Source organism: Penicillium solitum (genome assembly GCF_028829755.1).
Source record: "Penicillium solitum strain IBT 25940 chromosome Unknown utg000005l_segment0_segment0, whole genome shotgun sequence".
Taxonomy (NCBI): domain Eukaryota; kingdom Fungi; phylum Ascomycota; class Eurotiomycetes; order Eurotiales; family Aspergillaceae; genus Penicillium; species Penicillium solitum.
Window position 1 is genome coordinate 2,561,893 of NW_027072125.1, and position 18,435 is coordinate 2,580,327.

The window sequence follows — 18,435 nt, forward strand, 5'->3', positions numbered from 1 at the left end:
TGATTGAATCGTACTCAACACCAATACACAAGCTTTGGACCAGATTGTTATAGCCTTCAAGAAAAGGAACGCGTCCCGTCTCTTACAGGGTGGTCTGGTCTGAATCGAGAAACCTGCAGTTGATTGAAAGGAATCCAACGAAGAATGCCAGGTTCATCCGCACGTGCCCAGCCATGCCCGGAATATCGTGAGGTATAAGTATACAAGAGATCTTCTTGGCACTTCACAGTATGGTATTGTATGCCATCTGTGAATGAATGACCGGAAGATATTCCTCAAGAACAACCACCAATTGACTGCATATCAATTACCAATTGATTTTGCGCCGTGTTGCCAAGATATACAGTGATTGTGAAGGCATACCCGTGAACAGCAAGAGAGACATTGAACCCCTCACCTGCTGTATGCTATATGCCACCAGTCTATGAGAGAGAGGAGATCAGAAAGAGTCTCGGTCGTTCCTTCGCCTTACGTGGAAACATCTACGATCTGTGAGATAGACAATCCCACAATCCCAGGCATCACTCGTCACTTCCTCTCCCCTCTCCCCCTCTTCACACCTATTGGAAGTTGACAATCCTTCGTATTGACATCTCCAATACATGCTCCCGTTGTGACGCACCTATTGTCTATCGACATCAAAGAGGTATGTAGCCATTCCCAGATATCTCGACCCCCTATGTGCATTGTGCAACCCTCTTCCATTGTCCATCCCAAATACTATTCCGGGCGGTTCAGGCCTGAAAAACAAAACAAACCATCATCTTCATCATCTCCAATTCACTGCTTTACTTGTTGTGTGGTGACTTGAAAGTTGTGGCGTCATTGGGGTTCTTCCGTTCTCAGACGCGTCTTGAAGTTCCCGCGCCTTTCGCGACTCTCTTCTCTTCTCCACATCTCTCCTACACCTCCCCTGGAAGCTCCCTCCCACCACCTACCCCAGCTTCAATCTACCAATCGCCTACTGATTTTTAACTTATCTCATCCCAGCTTGCCACTATGGCTGATGATACCCCCGTGTCTGCGCCCGTCGAGGGCGACCAGCCCGAGCGCGCTACGGAGCAACCCACTGACTCCGAGAAGAAGTCGGAGGGTGTGACTGAGTCGGAAGACAAGCCTGCCGGTAAGCATTGACTGATTGATATCAATCAATCGTTTTGCGCCTCTATTTGTCAACGCTGTCCCCCGGTCGGGACATCCTGTTTCTGTGCGACATTAACCCACTGTTTTTTCCAGAGACTGAAGCCGCGACCGAGAAGAAGGCGGACGCTGAAGATGAGGCTGATAAGCCTACTACCTCTGATGAAGTCCCTGAGGCCAAGGGCGATGGCGAAACTGCCGAAGCTGCACCTGCCGATGCAGAGGCTGCTGCGCCCGCGGAGGCCAACGGAACCCCTGCCTCGGCAAAGAAGTCCTCCAAGAACCGTCGCACCTCCACCGGTGCCACTCAGAAGCTGAGCCGCAAGAAGTCCCAGAGTCGCATCACCCACCTGGACGCTAAGCCTGGCCAAACCTATCTTGCCCGCCTTCGCAGTTATGCGCCCTGGCCCGCTATCATCTGTGACGAGGGCATTCTGCCTCCCAGCTTGCTTGAAACTCGTCCCGTTACCGCCATGCAGAAGGATGGATCCTACAAAGGCGAGTATGGTGACGATGGCAGACGCGCCCATGAGCGTACCTTCCCCGTCATGTTCTTTGACACCAATGAATTGTAAGTTAACATCCGCGCAGCCTCTGCGCTAGACGTGAACTTGCTACTGACTATTGTTTTGACAGTGCCTGGGTTCCCAACACCAACTTGACCCCCCTCGACCCTGCCGAGTGCAAAAACATCTCCGAGAAGAATAAAAGCAAATCACTCGTCAATGCCTACAAGGTCGCATCCGAGGGCCACAACCTTCAGTACTTCAAGAAACTCCTGAACGAGCACCAGGCAGCTATTGACCAGGAAGAGGCTGAGTTTGAAGCTCAGGAAGCAGAGAAGGCAGCTGCCAAGGCCGCAAAGGACGCCAAGAAGGGTAAGCGCAAGAGCAAGGGTGCTGAGACCGATGTTGAAATGGAGGACGCGGACGACTCCAAGAAATCCAAGGCTCCTTCCAAGAAGCGCAAGAAGGATGTCGAGACCGATGCTGAAGCGGAAAAGGTATGTGCTACAGGATCATTGTGGTTTTGATCTCGCTCATCTCACAATATTATAGCCCGCTAAGACTCCCAAGTCCAACACCAAGCTCAAGTTGACCACCCCCAAGGCTCCCGCCGAGGACACCGGAAAGAAGACTCCCTCCAAGACCAAGAAGGCACCCGCCAAGAAGGGCAAGGCAGCTCCCGCTGTCAGCGACGAAGGAGACAGTGCCGATGCTAAGGAATCCGAAAAGCCCATTGACCCAGAGGAGTTGAGAAAGAAGAAGGAGAAAGAGAGTACGCAATCCCCCGTCTTCCCCGACGATCCCGATCAGGCCAGCTTATTGTGCATTGCAGTTCTTTTCCTCCGTCACAAGCTTCAGAAGGGTTTCATCTCCCGTGACCAACCCCCCAAGGAAGATGAAATGGCCAGTATGGCCAGCTACTTTGACAAGTTGGAGAAGCACTCGGACTTGGAGGTGTCGATCATCCGTTCGACCAAGATTAACAAGGTCCTTAAGATGATTGTCAAGCTTAACTCCATTCCCCGGGACGAGGAGTTTAACTTCCGCCACCGTGCCATGAACATCTTGTCTAGCTGGAAGAACATCCTGGACGCGGACACTCCCGGCCCTGCTGACAAGGATGAGAAGCCTGCCGTTAACGGATCTAAGGAGGAGGATGGCGTTGAAACCCCCAAGCTGGAGACAGAAGAGGAGAAGGAGCCTGAGTCCAAGTCGACTAAGGATGTTGATTCTCCAATGCCCGATGCGGATGAGAAGGCCCCCGAGCCGGAGAAGGAAGATAAGCCGGAGGAGAAAGTTGAGGAGCCCACCGAGGAGAAGTCCGAGGAGAAGACAGTTGAGGAGCCCACCGAGGAGAAGTCCGTCGAGGCTACTGCTTAAGTGGTCTAAGAATCACGACTTTGCGATGTCTGTTTTCCTATTCTTTTCCATTTGCGCTCTCATTCATGTTCTCTTCTTTGTCTCTGTTTCAATCTACGCGGTTCTGCCGGTTTGTTTCCTTTTTTTATCTTTTTTGTCACCTGCCAATGCAATACTGGGATACGGGGCTGGACCAACCAGCAAGGCTTCTTTGAATCAATTGAAAATGTGATTGTTCTTTCCTTCTGAATTGGCTTCTGCACATTGACTTGTGTCCTGGCCATGGAGCATGGGAGTTACCTGGCTCTGGATCTTTTCCCAGAGGTTGCACGCCAAGGATCTCTTTCGATGTCGAGCCCATTATGTACCAAATTGGGCTCAGAGTATCGGAGAGAATGTTGTTTTATGACGTGAAAATGAACAGAAAGGTCCCCAAGGGTACGTAATTGAGAGGCTATGTCTTCTTCACTGCATGTATTGAGCTCTTGAATAAAAGGATCCATAATGGCTGTTCAGTAGATCAGTAAATCAGTAGATAGTAGATAGTAGAACGTATGTAAGATTCTGTGGAAGGTCGAATTCCATGCAATTGGGGTTATCTCTATAATGTCTATTTGAATGTAGTCAACGTATCGACGGGGGAAGCATAAAATGCTTATATGCCCAACTCTTTGCAAAAATCAAAAATCCCCACGCCTTCTATATATGGATGCAGTTATACATCATGCTCCTCGAAACCAAATGAAAAAGAAAACACAGTATGACGCCACTCATGCCTCATTCGCAGCAACGCTATCTTCGACAGCGATGACAACCACAACGCAGATATCATCAACTTTTCCACCACGGTAATAGTCACCTGGGTGGTAGCGCTGAGCCTCCTTAGCAAAGGGCCCATCGCGGCGATAGTCGACACTAGCAATTTTCGCCTCGCCCGCAATCGTGGCCGCAAGAACAGACTGCAATGTGACTCCATCCTCAGGTCCAGACTCGGTATTAGCCGGGTCCTTAGAAAGCGGCGAGCCCGATGGGGTGGGAAGAGCATCAGCCAATCCACCCGGCGCAGCCAACGCACGCAGGTTCTCCGAGACCCCAACGCCAGATTCTGTAGCCGTCCACGCGCCAGTCATAACCATACGGCTCGTGATGAGCTTGAGGATATCCTGATTATTGAGATTATCAAAAACGCCATCGGTGGCAATAATGAGCACATCTCCATGCTGCATCTGCACATTTGTGACCGACGCATCACGGGGGAAATCCTCCAAAAACGCCCCACCAAAGACAGAAGCCTGGGCGCGCATACGCGGCGGGATCACGCTAAGCTGGTATGGGGTATTGAAACCATGCGTCTGCGGAACCGAGTAATGATGCACCGCTGCCCTCCTCAACAAAACTGAGCCCGAATCACCCAAATTGGCCAATTCGACCCGTCCATCCGGCAACGCGACGCCAACAGATGCGGTACTCCCACCCGCATGGATGTTCGGATCCGCCACGACCTGGTCGTACCCAGCCTGTATGAGGTATTTCGAGCGCAAGCGCTCGGCAGGCTCATGCCAGGTCTGCGCGGTCTGCGCCATGTAATTGCACAATCCATGTGAGAAGTCTGCCGGATCGACGCGGGATTCCGTCCAGCCTCCTACACCGTCTGCGACGCCGAAGGCGACTGCTTCGGCATTTGTGTCTTGGTGGTCTGAGATGCGGTTTCCGATGCGGGTTACGAAGAAGGCGTCTTCGCCTGAGTCTGGGCGGTTGCGACGGCGACTGACAGAGTTCTTGTCCTTTGAGACGCCTAGGGCGTCTGCTGTTGGGTCGAAGTTGTATGCATTCTTGATGGGGTGGAAGCGGCGGCCTTTGCCGGAGGAGGAGACGGCGACGCGATATGAGAGGTGTGAGGGCGAGGGGTTTTCGAAGTTGGTTGTTGGGGTTGCGTGGAAGGCTCGGCGGGAGGGTTGGCGGGTTAGATTCAGGCTTAGACGGGTGTCTGGTCTGAGTCTTGCGGCATGGGAGGACAAGCGGACATGCTGGGGTTTGAACAGGGGGGGTGCGTATGTGCTCGTATTGGTGGAGATTGAATAGACGCCGTCTCGAACGATGGCTTGTAGGCTACTGCAGGCGGAACTGCAGGCTCTACAAGAAACACTTGGCGGGATCATCTCAGGTTTGGGGGGTTATTTATAGTTCCCTCGTGGAGTATGGGCCTCCTATTTGAGATCGAGAGGAACAAGAAGAGAGGAAACAAGAGGTATAAAGGTTGAATCAAAAAAGCCAAAAAGCCAAAAAAATCCAGGAGCTGAATGAATCTCAACGGATAAGACAAGTACCCGCCCTTATCGTCCGACCGCCTGGCGTCATTGATTTTTCGTGAATACCAGATTTCTCAGGCAGAAATTGTTAAATTGTATGAGGTTGGACTTGGTCCGGGAAGAATATATATTTATATAAAGAGAGAGAGATATATAATGAGTTCAAATACTGTTCTCATAAGTAGTTGGATTCAAATATACACAATTTGATCAGACCTGCACTGGTATGCTCTTCAAACGCGTTACCGCCAAAGTCTATCAATTATTCTGCCGCCCGCAACATCTTCTCTCCCGCCAACCTTTTTCTCTTCGCTACGAGATACCCCAATTCTTTTCTTTTACTCAAGCGCAAATCGTTATTAATCTGCTTTTTGAGCTACTAGAGAAGCGCAAGCTTCTAAGTTGCCCAAGATGATGCACCCGGCGCGACAGGCTTATGTCGAGGAGACGGAAGACACAGACATGGGGGGCATCAGCTATGCCGATCTTCGTAAGTCGTTCTCGAAACACGTTTTATTTGACGCCTACTAATAAAACTATAGCTACGGACCAAGACTATGATATGCCCTCGACCGCAGGGGGTATCCCAACCGAGCGGGCCTCTGCCATTCTATCGCAATTCGAACGGAAACGGAGAGCAGCAGCGATGGTGGTTCCAACAGATGACACACGAGTACGCTCACGACTACGAGAGGTCGGGGAACCCATTACGCTATTCGGCGAAGGACCATCAGAGCGACGCGATCGTCTGCGTGAACTGTTGACCGACATGGCGGAGCAACAAGGCGGAGTCGAGATAGAAATGGAAGAAGCGGAGGAGGAAGGGGAACAACAAGAAGAATTCTTCACAGAGGGCGGGAACAATTTACTCGAGGCCCGGAAAGATATTGCGCGCTATTCTTTGCCCCGCGCAAAGGCTCGCGTGGCCCGGCTTAAGGACGAATCAACAATTACACTTCGAACGCATATCAAACATCGCAAAGCCGTCAAGGAGAAGCTACAAGGATTTGATCTTTACGGGTCTCAGATTGCTGGCGATCGTCCGGTTAGCATTTGTCGATTCGCGCCGGATGGACAGACAATCGCTGCTGGAAACTGGAGCGGTGGGATTAAATTGCTCAGCGTACCCAATCTGGAAGAAAAAGCAAGTTTCAAGGCGCATACGGATCGAGTGGGTGGTTTGTCGTGGTTCCCCGGCGCCACTCTCCCCAGCTCGAATGTCTCACCCTCGACTGTCAATTTGATCTCCGGAGGCGGCGAAGGAAATCTTAACCTCTGGGCCCTTGACCAAGAAAAGCCGCTGGCTACGTTAACTGGCCACTCGGGCCGTGTATGTCGTACCGAGTTCCACCCTTCGGGTCGATATGCAGCATCGGCATCCTTCGACAGCTCATGGCGGCTGTGGGATGTTGAAACGGCAACCGAGCTTCTGCTGCAAGAAGGCCATTCGCGAGAGGTCTATACAGTGGCGTTCAACAACGATGGCTCTCTTGTGGCCAGTGGTGGGTTCGACAGTATCGGACGAATCTGGGATCTGCGGATAGGACGCAACGTGATGATTCTCGACGGCCACATTCGCGAGATTTACGGCATGGACTGGGGCGTTGATGGTCACCGGGTACTGTCTGGTTCCGGTGATGGCTGGGTCAAATGCTGGGACTTGCGACAGACGAAGGAGACGGGTGGAATTGGTGCGCATAAGAGCGTGGTATCGGATGTCCGCTGGTACAAAGGTGTAGAGTCTGCGTCATTCTTGCCTTCTACGGATGGTGGGATGGACATTGATGGCGCTCCACCAGCTGCCGATAAAGCAGCGGAGGCGCCCTCGCCCAAGAAATCAGGCACATTCTTTGTGAGCAGTGGATTTGATAAGAGTGTCAACATCTTTAGCGCGGATGACTGGTCCCTCGTGAAGTCGCTGAGCGGCCACTCGGGCAATGTTCTCAGCACGGATATCAGTGACGATGCCAAGTGGATTGCTAGCTGCGGTCACGATCGTACTGTGAAGCTTTGGGGGATTGAATGATTCAGGTTTATACATTGGCTCTTCAACTATCCCTCCTAATTGGAAATGGCATACAATTCAAAGAACAAGATGTAATTCGCTGGATACATATGTACCTAGGTAAGAATGTAAGATTTCTCAAGTATCCAGGTCGATATCCTTCGTAGTCTGTTCCTGTATAGTTGTTGGTCACGTGTCAAATGCGGGGATGACGTAAAGCGGTACGCCGAGGGCTTTTTGTCAACTTTGAACTGATAGCTCTTCTCTTGACCTTCCCTTGACCATAAACATACTACATAGTCATGGCTTTCCGTCCACAGAGAATTGCACAGCATCTCTGTCGCACAGCAACCCCACGGCCACTTTCACGGCCAACCAACTCGCTATCAAACACAAGCCAAGATGCATGCATGCTCTGCCGATATCGCCAGCCTGCGCGAGGACTCACAACCCTCCCAACACGTCGATCTCCCATAACCCAGACACCCATGATACAGCGCCGCGCTGCCTCAACAGAAACCTCTACGCCAACAGAACCAAGCAAAGCCACCCTCGCCGGCGCACCAGACATAACCAACCACTACACGATCTTCCCTCGAACGCTACCAGCCGGCCCACCACCCGGCTCGACGTTCGCAATCTCAACCAGCGACCTCCGCCGCGAATTCCTCCAATTGCAAGGTCTCGTCCACCCAGACAAATACCCCAATGGAGGAGAGAAACAGCTTGCCGAGGGTCTCTCAGCCCGGATCAACGAAGCGTACCGGACGCTTCTGGATCCGCTGCAGCGGGCACAGTACATTCTACGCGAATGGCATGGGATCGACGTGACGGCGGAAGACGCGTCGACTAAGCATGCGCTTGATGCGGAGACGCTGATGGAAGTTATGGAGGTGCAAGAGACTATTGAAGAAGTTGGGGCTTCTGCTGATGCGGAGGCGCAGATCAATGCGCTTAAGAAGGAGAATGAGGGGAGGGTTGTTGAGTGTGTGGAGAGACTTGGGGAGGCGTTTGAGAAGGGGGATTTGGAGGCTGCGAGGAGGGAATGTATTCGATTGCGATTTTGGTATAGTGTTGGGGAAGGGTTGGGGGAATGGGAGCCTGGGAATACGGAGATTCGATTGATGCATAGTAGTTGATTGGTTTATTTTGTATATTATTGGATGTTTTGTTTTGGATATATACTATTTAGATAGACTACTCTACTCTTTTACATATGACATGTATGAAGGATGTGATTCGTGATATATATTCCACGGGTGCCAATTATCGTCGTGGATTTGGGTGCTTTTTTCCCATAGGACAGTCGATTAAGCTTGTTTCAAGGGAAAGAGGGGCAAGGAATATATTCAACCTGTTGTAGAAGAGTCCTAAAATGATTGAAATGTCTATTTTTGTTAAATCTATCCATAAATATCTTCTGTAGATGTCGTTGCTAATCCAACCTCGGTATAAATTAGGTACCTTTTTAGGGCATCGTTGTCACCATTGACCGCTACATCTCAAATCTCGCAATTATCGCAAATATCCAAGACAAATAAAAATCAAAAATAATTAAAATAAGTGAAGCTTCAAATCCCAAATGGAGCTCTCAGGAACAAACCAACCAGTGAGGCCACAGATTGGGTTCTCTCGAGGCTGGGGATTGGGCACAAACCTGCTGACGCCAACGTCGCCCGACAATTGGACAGTCCAGGATCCAGTTATGACCAGCGGTTCTGTATGGCTGCTCTCTATGGTTCTTCTGCGTTGTTTTTTGGTCTCGGTGAGAGCGGCATTTTATTCAAATGGGTTCAAATGAACAGGTGGAGGGTGGTTATTGGTATTGGGAGGGTTTAACAAGCCAGACATCGAGAGTATAGTGTAGGGCGAGCAAGACACGACAACATCAAATCTCTTTTTGGCCCCATTTCGCATATTCCTATAGAGTCATCAGGTCTAGCGTTGGTACAATGGGTCCAGGAAATGCTTCCTGCCCCCATCACAGCTGCACACGTTGCAGACTACTATCTTTGCCCAAGAACCCTTCCGGTACCTTGGGAATTGGAGGTAAAATTATTTAATGGGACTATCCTGCATGTTAGAACGTAGATTAATTTCATCTCATCCCTTCTGTAGAAGGTCAACTGTCTCTCTCATGGAGTCTGTTCCCAATTTTAGCAGGTATGGAGAGCGCATCTCATCTCAGTCTATGACTCAGGTGTATACACCCTGTGAGCAGACTGCTAATTCAACATCTTCAGTATCGTCCACTCACCGCCATTCACCTTCCTTGTCGGCCCACGACATACGAAGCTGACAATCCAGTCGGGGCTGGCCGAACATGTTTCCAAACCACTCCATAACCTTATGAACGGTCCGACCAGGGAATCAAAACACCGAATCGCCGTTCTGGAAGAGGATGATGTCGAGACCTTTGTCGCATTCACCGAGTATGCATACACCGGGGATTATAACGTCCCTCGCCCCGAGCGGGAGGTCCAGGAAGAACACAAGGTTGGGGTGGTCGAGAGCTCGCCGAGTACTGCCACCTGGAGAGGGAATTACCGGACTGGTTCAATGTCGTCGACTGTTCCACCCCCGGCTCCGTCGCCGCCTCCGCAGTTTCGCCATCGGGGACAAGCAGCGTACCAGCAGTCTGCGCCTGAATCCGAGCCGCCAGTACCTCAGCCCGTGTCTGAGTCTGCGCCTGTCGAGGTCAAGGACCCGGTTACTCCAACCTTTGCGCCAGAGCCTGAGGTCGAGTCGGCTCCAGAGCCCGAGGCTGCAGTCGAGGTAACAGAGTTGGAGCCAGAGCCAGAGACATACCACGAAGCGGAGACTGCCCCAGAGCCACCAGCCGAGGAAGTGCCTGCCGGCGATGAATGGGCGGTTCCGACCGAAGAACCTGCGACATGGGAACCAGAAGAACCCAAGGCAAACAAGAAGAAGGGAAAGAAAGGGAAGAAGGGCAAAAAGCAAACAGAGGCTGTTGAAGAGGAACTTCCCGCGCCAGCCGAACCTGTCAGCCTTACGCCGCCATCGACACCACCTCCAGAAGTTGCTGCCGAGCCTGTCCCAGAGCCAGCAGCAGAGCCCGTTGAAGAATGGGCTACAGCAGAGCCTGCACCAGAACCAGAACCAGAACCGACTGAGAACTGGGAACAGCCAGCTGAAGAACCTGCGCCTGAACCTGAAGTGGCGCCTGCATCCCAAGAGCCCGCGCCTGCAGAAGAACAACCACCTGCTTCGGAAGGACCGATGGAAGATTCTTGGACTCAGGACAGAAGTGAAGGCACCAGCATTACCCAAGCACAGCGCCAACGACCAATTCTCGACATGTCCTTTGCCAACCAGCAGGCCACCTCGCCCTGCGAGCCGGGTCTCAACCTATGGGACGAGTTCACCTCCCTACAATACGACGAGCCAACAACCTCCAAACCCACCCCGGTCGAGACGCCAAGCAACGAACTCCCCTACATCACCTTCCACGCCAAAGTCTACGTCTTCGCCACACGGTACCTAATCCCTGCTCTAGCCCAGCTCTGTCTCCGAAAGCTGCACCGCGATCTGCTCCGACTGTCATCGACAGACTTCGAAACCGCCGATCTGGGCGACTCCCAAATTCTAGACGGCTTGGCAGCCACCAAGGCGCAGATGGTGTTGGAGTTGGTACACTACGCTTACACCAAGACGGCCCGACTGGAGCCGATCTCGCCGACGTCCGCGACGCAGCTTCGGGAGAACCAGCTACGTCGACTGGTGGTTCACTATGCGGCATGTAACGTGAAGGAATTGGCACGGTATCATTCGGCGGAGGATTCGGTCTCGGCGACACCTTCGCGGCCGGTGGATGCCAAGACGGAGCGACTTGAGACTTCCACTTCCACTTCCCCTAAGAGTCTCCGTGCCTTGTTGGATTTGACGACGGAGCTGGCCTCTGATCTTGTCTACCGCATGATGTGAGTGGATGTTGGGATGTGATTGGGTGTCAGATTAGAATGCCCAGAGTTTTGGTGTGTTTCTGGTTTTCTGCATTAAGTTGAGATATGATTTCATGCGTTGCTGCCCTGAAGATGTTTTGAAGGATCTGGCGTTCTGTTGCATTTGCATTTTGCATTTTTGCATAATTTGAATTTGACATTTTCGAGGTGCATTGCGTTATCTTCCTTTTTGTTCTGCAGGATCTTGGCTTTTTTTTTTCTCTTTCTGTTTTGTTTTGAATGAAGTGGTTTTTATATTGTCCCATCCATGGTTGTATGTAAGGTGCCGGGTGATCAGTGGGATCCCGAGTTGATAAATCCATAGACTCTCCATAGACTCCATAGACTCCATAGAATCCATAGACTGAGAACTCCATTGACTCCATCGGTTCCATCGACTCCCTAAGGGCCAGACCCTGAATGTGATAAAAGTGGATTTTTGATGACATCGTTTCATGAGTTTCATGAGTTTCATCACATATGGTCCTCAGAAACAAGGCTGGGCATCTTGGCAACAGATAAGCCAACCCATTCACCAATGACAATCCGAAGAATTCCTTGAGAGATGATCGACTGATCGACAAAGATCCATGTCAGAATTGGATTCTTGGCGAGAATGGTGTCAATAGTGTTGTTGTGACGGGGCTGTGTGAAGATAAGAGAAAGTGAAGAAGGTCAGGGGAAAAAAAAGCCAAGAAATTCCGAGTACGTCAACGTTCCGAACTCCACCTCACGTCAACTTTCCAACTTCTCTCCTTGATCTTCAGCCCATTGCGTGTCCTCTGCATATAATTGAAAAATGGTTCAACATCTACGTTGTGCATACACGCAATGGTGTTACCTATTGATTCCTCGGCGTGTTCACCAATCCAATCTCCTCTTCACAGCCCTTCACAGCCACCAAACTAAAGCTTGGCAGCGGACCGTCAACGATGGTGTAGATCATCGTTCTTGGCGTTTGGCGTTCAGGCACGTTGGACGCGCATTGGAATCCCGGTTTAGACTTTTCTATACCTCCTATATACCCTATCGGAAGGGTTCGGCGTGAAACAAAAAGGAAATTACTGTCGGGCCGAATGAATTCGGGTTTGAGATTCATCATCTGAGTAACAGGTCTCTGATTCAAATGAATGAGGTTTAACTGACACAATTCTGGTTATAGATTGTCAATCAGCCTTGTACCCTTTTTCTCTCAAGGACCAGGTTATATCGTTTGCCCAGGGAAGAAAAAGAGCACTACGCCCCAATGATTTCTATATGTTCTTGGCAGAGTCCCATGCGCTTGACTTCGCCAAACCCCCCTAGGCATCGAAGTTTTTTTTTTGTATCTGCGTCTAACCTGCCCAAGATCCGCAGTGGATCACAGTGTTTCCGGAACCCCTAGAGGAACTAACCGCCACCCCCCTGATGCAGATTGGAGTATGATGAATCGTCCGAGCCCAATATCCTGGGCCGATCTATTCTTATAGATTTCTCTTAGTTCGAATTATGGAGTCGAACATGCTCGATTGAGACTGCTGGTAGGTCCGTTTCAAAGAACTCCATTGCCTTGACTCCCCTTGTCTACCTTGTATAGAATCCTTTTTTCGGGTTCTAAATTTTTTTTTAAAAAAAGTATAGTCTTGGAACTTCTTGGCTGATCTTCAGTGAATTATGGAATTATGGAATTATAAAATTGTTATGCCTGTATACTCTGTGGATTAGTATATTAACATCTCCTCTCTCGCTCCTTCTTCCAGTTCATCCACTTCATTACATTCACTATCAATTACACTATCATTTCAATTCTTCAATTACTTCAATTCTTCTGACTTGACTTGACTTGACTTCGCTTTTCTATTGCTTCTATGACCCATTGGTCTATAGTGTCTTGAATACATTTACTCTATACCCCTTTCGTTTATGTTCCACCCTTAGGGCTTCATCTATACATTACATCGAATCATCCACTCTATACATACACAATGTCCAATCCAATTCTACTAGGGGCCTACCCTAATCACAGCCAAGAGCTTCATCCTCCTCCATCTGCACCAGCATCCTCTCACTCCGACATGCCCTTCATGAACTCAGAGAAGTGCGAGAAGCAATACCCATTGAGCTTCCGCGAACGCCTTCGCCATTTCACATGGGCATGGTACACCCTCACTATGAGCGCCGGAGGTCTAGCCCTCCTCATCGCGAACCAGCCGAACAAATTCAAAGGCTACCGCGAGATCGGTCTCGCCATCTACCTCTTCAACCTCGTCCTCTTCTCCCTCGTCTGCTCTCTCATGGCAGCACGCTTCATCCTCCACGGCGGAGCCCTCAATTCCCTCCGTCACGAACGTGAAGGCCTCTTCTTCCCAACCTTCTGGCTCTCCGTCGCAACAATTATCACCGGTCTGGAGAAGTACTTCGGCGACAACCCTGCCCCATCCTTCACAACAACCCTCGAAGTCCTCTTCTGGATATACTGCTTCTGTACCTTCACTGTCGCCGTCGTACAATACTCCTTCGTCTTCACCTCGCACACCTACCGCCTCCAAGCAATGATGCCCTCCTGGATCCTACCCGCCTTCCCAATCATGCTCAGCGGCACAATCGCCTCCGTCATCTCCTCCCGCCAGCCCGAACGCGCAGCAATCCCCATCGTCACCGCCGGAATGACCTTCCAAGGCCTGGGCTTCTGCATCTCATTCATGATGTACTCACACTACATCGGACGGTTGATGGAGAGCGGACTTCCCTGTCGGGAACACCGACCAGCGATGTTCATCTGCGTCGGACCACCAGCCTTCACAGCGCTTGCTTTGGTCGGTATGGCGCAGGGACTTCCCGAGACATTCAGCGTGATGGGGAGTGAGGATACTGCCGCTGATGGACGGATGCTGGAGATACTGGCGTTGGCAGCGGGCGCGTTCTTGTGGGCGCTGAGCTTTTGGTTCTTCTGTGTTGCTGCTATTGCGGTTATTCGGTCGCCGCCGAAGAACTTCCATCTTAGCTGGTGGGCGATGGTTTTCCCTAATACTGGGTTTACTATTGCTACTATCACGCTTGGAAATGCGTTTGATAGTGCCGCGATCAGGGGTGTTGGTTCGGCGATGACTATCTGCATTGTCTGCATGTTCATCTTTGTCTTTGTGAATCATGGTCTTGCGGTTTATCGTCAGGATATTATGTATCCTGGTAAGGATGAGGATACCTCGGACTGAGATGCTCTTCCGACCGAGGGATTCTTGTCTCCCGTGCTTTTTTTGGTTTCTTGTCACTTTTGGCATTTTCTCGACTTCTTGCACAACCTTTCTTTGCATTCTTGGTCTTCTTTCATTGCACACAATTCTGTCATCTCTCATTGTTGTCTTTTTTTATTCTGATTTTGATCTTGTTGATTTCTGCTGTTTTATCTCAAAAGCGTTCAAGCACTCTTGTCTTTGTTCTGGTCTTGTCGGAACTCGTCTGCATCTCCGGCGTCTCATGTCTTGTCTGATCTTCCATTTCCTTAGCGTCTACGTGTCAATAGAATTAGAACGAGAACAAATCATTTAATTGCAATCATTCCATAACTACCTAGTAATACAAAAACAAAACAAAACAAAAGACCAAACCCTTGTGGACAAGTATGGAGCTCAAGGAACTAAAACAGACAAGTCACGCGACCATAAAGCCCTACCCGGAAGTCATCATACGAAGGACACTACACTACAGAGAAAAAAGACCAAAGTCCAACCAGGAAAAGAAAAAATACATTGAAAAGGCTCGTCTTGGCTTCATCCCGAAGGATTACTTGACCCCAGCACCACGATGAGGTGCGAGCCAACGCTGGAGAAATGGCAAGATAAATGGTAGGACGTTGCAGAACAAACATGATGACGAAGTCCCTCTCTTCACTTCCCAGCCGGCACCAGGTTTCCCCAGGACCGGTTGAGCAGAAGGCGGGGGATAAATGTGGAAGGTGGATGAGCGAGATGACATGAACATGAGATGGAAACCAGGATGTAAACAGACGTCAGACGTAAACAGATGTCAGAAAGATGTCATAGATGGCAGGCTCGTCTTGGCTTCACCCCGAAGGGTTACTGGACCCCAGCACCACGATGAGGTGCGAGCCGTCGCTGGGGAAATTGCATATAGATGGCGAGATAAATGGCAGAAGACGTTGCAGAGAGAGAAAAAAAAAATTGAATTCCAAAATGGTGACGACGTCCCTCTCTTCACTTCCCAATCGGCACCAGGTTGCCCCGGGACCGGTGAGCAGAAGGCGGGGGATAAATGATGAACAAGAAACCCAAAAGATGAAATGTAAGATGGAAAGTGGGAGAGGGGAGGGAGGGGGTGCAGAAAGATGAAGGATGAGGGATGGGGAGGAAAAAGAGAAGAGTTGGGGAGATGAAGAAGAGAAGAGGAAAAAGGGGGGGAAGGGGGTATTTACACACAACAGAGTCGATGGCCTCAGGATACACTTTTACCTGATCACCCGGGCAATATACATGGATGTATGTCACCATTATGTTAATGCCAATGTCAGTATGTATGAAGTAGAAGTACAAGTGGAAGTAGAAGAGAAGTAGAAGAGAAGACAATGATATTGAATCCTATGTAAGAGGTTGTCACCTTTGCGCTAGCAAGTTTTGTTTGGGTATCATGATGACAGGAAAAAGCAGTCTTTTGCCGCACATGGCTTCGTCGCGGTGGAGCGATAGGTCGAGTTCATGCTCGACAGTCAAGCGTTGAAACGTCTTGAGCTTCTTGGAGCTGGCGCGCACTGGACAGACGGCCAGAAGCCCGCGACGCCGACGGCATCTGATGGACTACCACGTGGCCCCATCTGTTGGGAAGGAGTGAACTGCTGAGGCGAGACTTCCGGAATTGTTTGGCAAAGACGGCTCTCAGAGTGGTGGTAGACTTGGGATGAAGTGCGAAAGCCGTCCACATCAGCTTAAGCAACCTTTCTGCCGACGTTACCGATTCCACGGCCGACAACGCTGACAATCACATCTCCATCTCCATTGTCAGGTGCGTCACGGATACCCCAGCCGGGGGCACCGAACTTGGACAGATCACGAGCGAGCTGGACAACGTTGGGATCAGCAATCACATCTCGGCCAACCTGCAGCCGTCCAACATCCTCCGAACCCATGGTCATGAGAGTGAACATGGTGGTCGCAGCCGCAGGCGCCACACAACCTCCCTTGGCAACCGTCTCCAGAAGCTGGAATGCACACTGCTTTCCAACTTCCTCGGGGGCTTGACCACCCTGTGGTGGAGAGGCCACATCGGCCGAGAAGAGGCAACCCGTGGAAGACTCTGCCACCAAGGACAAACCAAATCCAAGGCCGATCTTCTTCTTTGCCTGGGGGTTGGTCTTATCCGGAGCTGGTACCAAAGGCGCAGACGCAACGTCGGAGAAGATATAAGTATCAGGGCTGAGGGGGTTGAGGATACCACGGGCGGTCTCAATCATGCGAGCGTTGTTCGAGCCAGACACACCAACCGAGTATACAACACCACGGATGCGCTTGATGCGGCCGGCGTTCATCAAGTGCAGAGTCTTCGGCAGACGGACCTGGTGGCCAAACACGAGCTGCACTTCACCACCACCACCCCTACCGGTGGGACCGGTGTTTGAGCGTCTCAGGATACGGAGCTCGATGTTGTTGAAGATACCGAATTGTCTGTACAGAGGGAGGATCGCAGTGCGAACGCTGTCGACGGACATATCTCCAGTCTGAGTCGACGAGGTGATGACACCGGGTCCTGTGAAGAGCACCTTCATGGGTGCTTTGGCGAAGGGGGCCAGTAGACAGAGCGGGATCAGGAAGTAACTGAGACCGCGGTTACAGTTTGACGGAATCTCGTAGGTGATCATGCCGCCGCTGGCTCCAGTACCGGCCGTGCTGCCGGTGACCAAACCCGGCTTGAAGACAAGGACGGTACCTGTGTATGAGATCTCCATTTGAGAGCCATTGGTGATTGCATCTAGGAGACGGAGGAAAGAAATTTCATGAGGCGCAAGACCCGGATTCGTGGGCGACGAGGAACGAATTTGCGAAATGTGGACTGTGCGGCCGGTGAGGGTGGACAAGACCAAGCGATATACCAGATTGTGATGGGATGTAAACCGGAGGGGGGGTTGAGAGGTGGCCATTTTGTGTGGTTGGTCAAGACTCTCGCCGTTAAACACTGTAGTCTGGCTGTTGGATTCGAGATATGAAAAAGAAAAATTGACGGATGGAAGTTGATCCGGGCCGATATTTAAGTCCGGGGTGGAGCTGATATCTCCGGGGATCAGATCGTCGTTTTTGATTTCTAAAGGTTCCGACCTCATGCGACATTTGCAAAAAAAAAAACTTACAAAGTAGACTCTGACAAGATCAGATCTTGATATATTCACAATGCTTCTTCCAGCGCTGAACATCCCCAAATGGTAAGCCTGCTACATGATACTTCACGTATATATTTCTTACAATACCTCCCCCACTATATGATTCATCACACGACCCATCAGCAAGCTATCCTCAAACCCAATAGCTAACAATACCTATCCAGGCTCAAAGAAAACTCCCATCTCCTCCAACCACCAGTCAACAACTACTGTGTCTACCACCCCTCAACACCAGCCACAGCCGGCTACACAGTGATGATAGTGGGCGGGCCCAATGCCCGAACCGACTTCCACATCAACACAACCCCAGAGTTCTTCTACCAATACCGGGGATCAATGCTCCTCAAGACAGTCGACAACTCAACCACACCTCCTAGTTTCCAAGATATCCCCATCCATGAAGGCTCGATCTTCCTGCTGCCCGCGAATACCCCACACTGCCCCGTGCGCTTCAAGGATACTGTCGGTGTCGTGATGGAGCAGCCGCGGGCTAAGGATGCAGTCGATGCTATGAGATGGTATTGCAAGAGCTGCAAGGAGGTTGTCTGGGAGAAGAAGTTCGTGTGTGTTGACCTGGGGACGCAGGTTAAGGCTGTGGTTGAGGAGTTTGCGGCCGACGAGGAAAAGCGCAAGTGTAAGGCTTGTGGAGAGATTGCGGCGTCGAAGTATCAGGATGGGGAAATCGTGCAGCCGCCGACTTATCCTGAATAGTGTATACTGATCTGGACCATTGGAGGGTGAGGTTGGTGAGGCCGTAATTGTAATATTTTTCGGTCATGAATGGTTATGA

The 18,435-nt window shown here is 50.7% G+C and overlaps 11 protein-coding genes across 11 annotated transcripts; 7 read left to right on the forward strand and 4 right to left on the reverse strand.

Moving 5' to 3' along the window:
• Positions 1–999: 999 nt before the first annotated feature.
• Positions 1,000–3,026, forward strand: N7455_008573 (uncharacterized protein; the record flags this gene model as incomplete). The annotated part of the gene is made up of 5 exons (XM_065605905.1): positions 1,000–1,123; positions 1,237–1,711; positions 1,777–2,143; positions 2,199–2,418; positions 2,479–3,026. The coding sequence occupies 5 exons, from the start codon at positions 1,000–1,002 to the stop codon at positions 3,024–3,026; spliced, it is 1,734 nt and encodes a 577-aa protein (XP_065460854.1).
• A 749-nt stretch (positions 3,027–3,775) lies between these two features.
• ppmA (type 2C protein phosphatase PTC7) lies at positions 3,776–5,164 on the reverse strand (the record flags this gene model as incomplete). The annotated part of the gene is made up of 1 exon (XM_040960589.2): positions 3,776–5,164. One exon carries the CDS (start codon positions 5,162–5,164, stop codon positions 3,776–3,778), a length of 1,389 nt encoding a protein of 462 aa, XP_040808969.2.
• Positions 5,165–5,725: 561 nt separating this feature from the next.
• N7455_008575 (putative pre-mRNA splicing factor) lies at positions 5,726–7,340 on the forward strand (the record flags this gene model as incomplete). Its single annotated transcript, XM_040960564.2, has 2 exons — positions 5,726–5,804; positions 5,857–7,340. The coding sequence occupies 2 exons, from the start codon at positions 5,726–5,728 to the stop codon at positions 7,338–7,340; spliced, it is 1,563 nt and encodes a 520-aa protein (XP_040808939.1).
• A 281-nt stretch (positions 7,341–7,621) lies between these two features.
• On the forward strand, positions 7,622–8,458 carry N7455_008576 (J-type chaperone JAC1; the record flags this gene model as incomplete). Its single annotated transcript, XM_065605906.1, has 1 exon — positions 7,622–8,458. The coding sequence occupies one exon, from the start codon at positions 7,622–7,624 to the stop codon at positions 8,456–8,458; it is 837 nt and encodes a 278-aa protein (XP_065460855.1).
• Positions 8,459–9,456: 998 nt separating this feature from the next.
• N7455_008577 (uncharacterized protein) lies at positions 9,457–11,264 on the forward strand (the record flags this gene model as incomplete). Its single annotated transcript, XM_065605907.1, has 2 exons — positions 9,457–9,482; positions 9,563–11,264. 2 exons carry the CDS (start codon positions 9,457–9,459, stop codon positions 11,262–11,264), a joined length of 1,728 nt encoding a protein of 575 aa, XP_065460856.1.
• Positions 11,265–11,755: 491 nt separating this feature from the next.
• On the reverse strand, positions 11,756–12,227 carry N7455_008578 (uncharacterized protein; the record flags this gene model as incomplete). Its single annotated transcript, XM_065605908.1, has 3 exons — positions 11,756–11,926; positions 12,016–12,063; positions 12,147–12,227. The coding sequence occupies 3 exons, from the start codon at positions 12,225–12,227 to the stop codon at positions 11,756–11,758; spliced, it is 300 nt and encodes a 99-aa protein (XP_065460857.1).
• Positions 12,228–13,245: 1,018 nt separating this feature from the next.
• On the forward strand, positions 13,246–14,475 carry N7455_008579 (tellurite-resistance/dicarboxylate transporter family protein; the record flags this gene model as incomplete). Its single annotated transcript, XM_040960624.2, has 1 exon — positions 13,246–14,475. One exon carries the CDS (start codon positions 13,246–13,248, stop codon positions 14,473–14,475), a length of 1,230 nt encoding a protein of 409 aa, XP_040808960.1.
• Positions 14,476–15,129: 654 nt separating this feature from the next.
• Positions 15,130–15,536, forward strand: N7455_008580 (uncharacterized protein; the record flags this gene model as incomplete). Its single annotated transcript, XM_065605909.1, has 2 exons — positions 15,130–15,208; positions 15,274–15,536. The coding sequence occupies 2 exons, from the start codon at positions 15,130–15,132 to the stop codon at positions 15,534–15,536; spliced, it is 342 nt and encodes a 113-aa protein (XP_065460858.1).
• A 434-nt stretch (positions 15,537–15,970) lies between these two features.
• N7455_008581 (uncharacterized protein) lies at positions 15,971–16,195 on the reverse strand (the record flags this gene model as incomplete). The annotated part of the gene is made up of 1 exon (XM_065605910.1): positions 15,971–16,195. The coding sequence occupies one exon, from the start codon at positions 16,193–16,195 to the stop codon at positions 15,971–15,973; it is 225 nt and encodes a 74-aa protein (XP_065460859.1).
• A 4-nt stretch (positions 16,196–16,199) lies between these two features.
• N7455_008582 (RNA 3'-terminal phosphate cyclase-like protein) lies at positions 16,200–17,408 on the reverse strand (the record flags this gene model as incomplete). The annotated part of the gene is made up of 1 exon (XM_040960614.2): positions 16,200–17,408. One exon carries the CDS (start codon positions 17,406–17,408, stop codon positions 16,200–16,202), a length of 1,209 nt encoding a protein of 402 aa, XP_040808972.1.
• Positions 17,409–17,655: 247 nt separating this feature from the next.
• Positions 17,656–18,356, forward strand: N7455_008583 (3-hydroxyanthranilate 3,4-dioxygenase; the record flags this gene model as incomplete). The annotated part of the gene is made up of 2 exons (XM_040960576.1): positions 17,656–17,687; positions 17,810–18,356. 2 exons carry the CDS (start codon positions 17,656–17,658, stop codon positions 18,354–18,356), a joined length of 579 nt encoding a protein of 192 aa, XP_040808974.1.
• Positions 18,357–18,435: the final 79 nt, after the last annotated feature.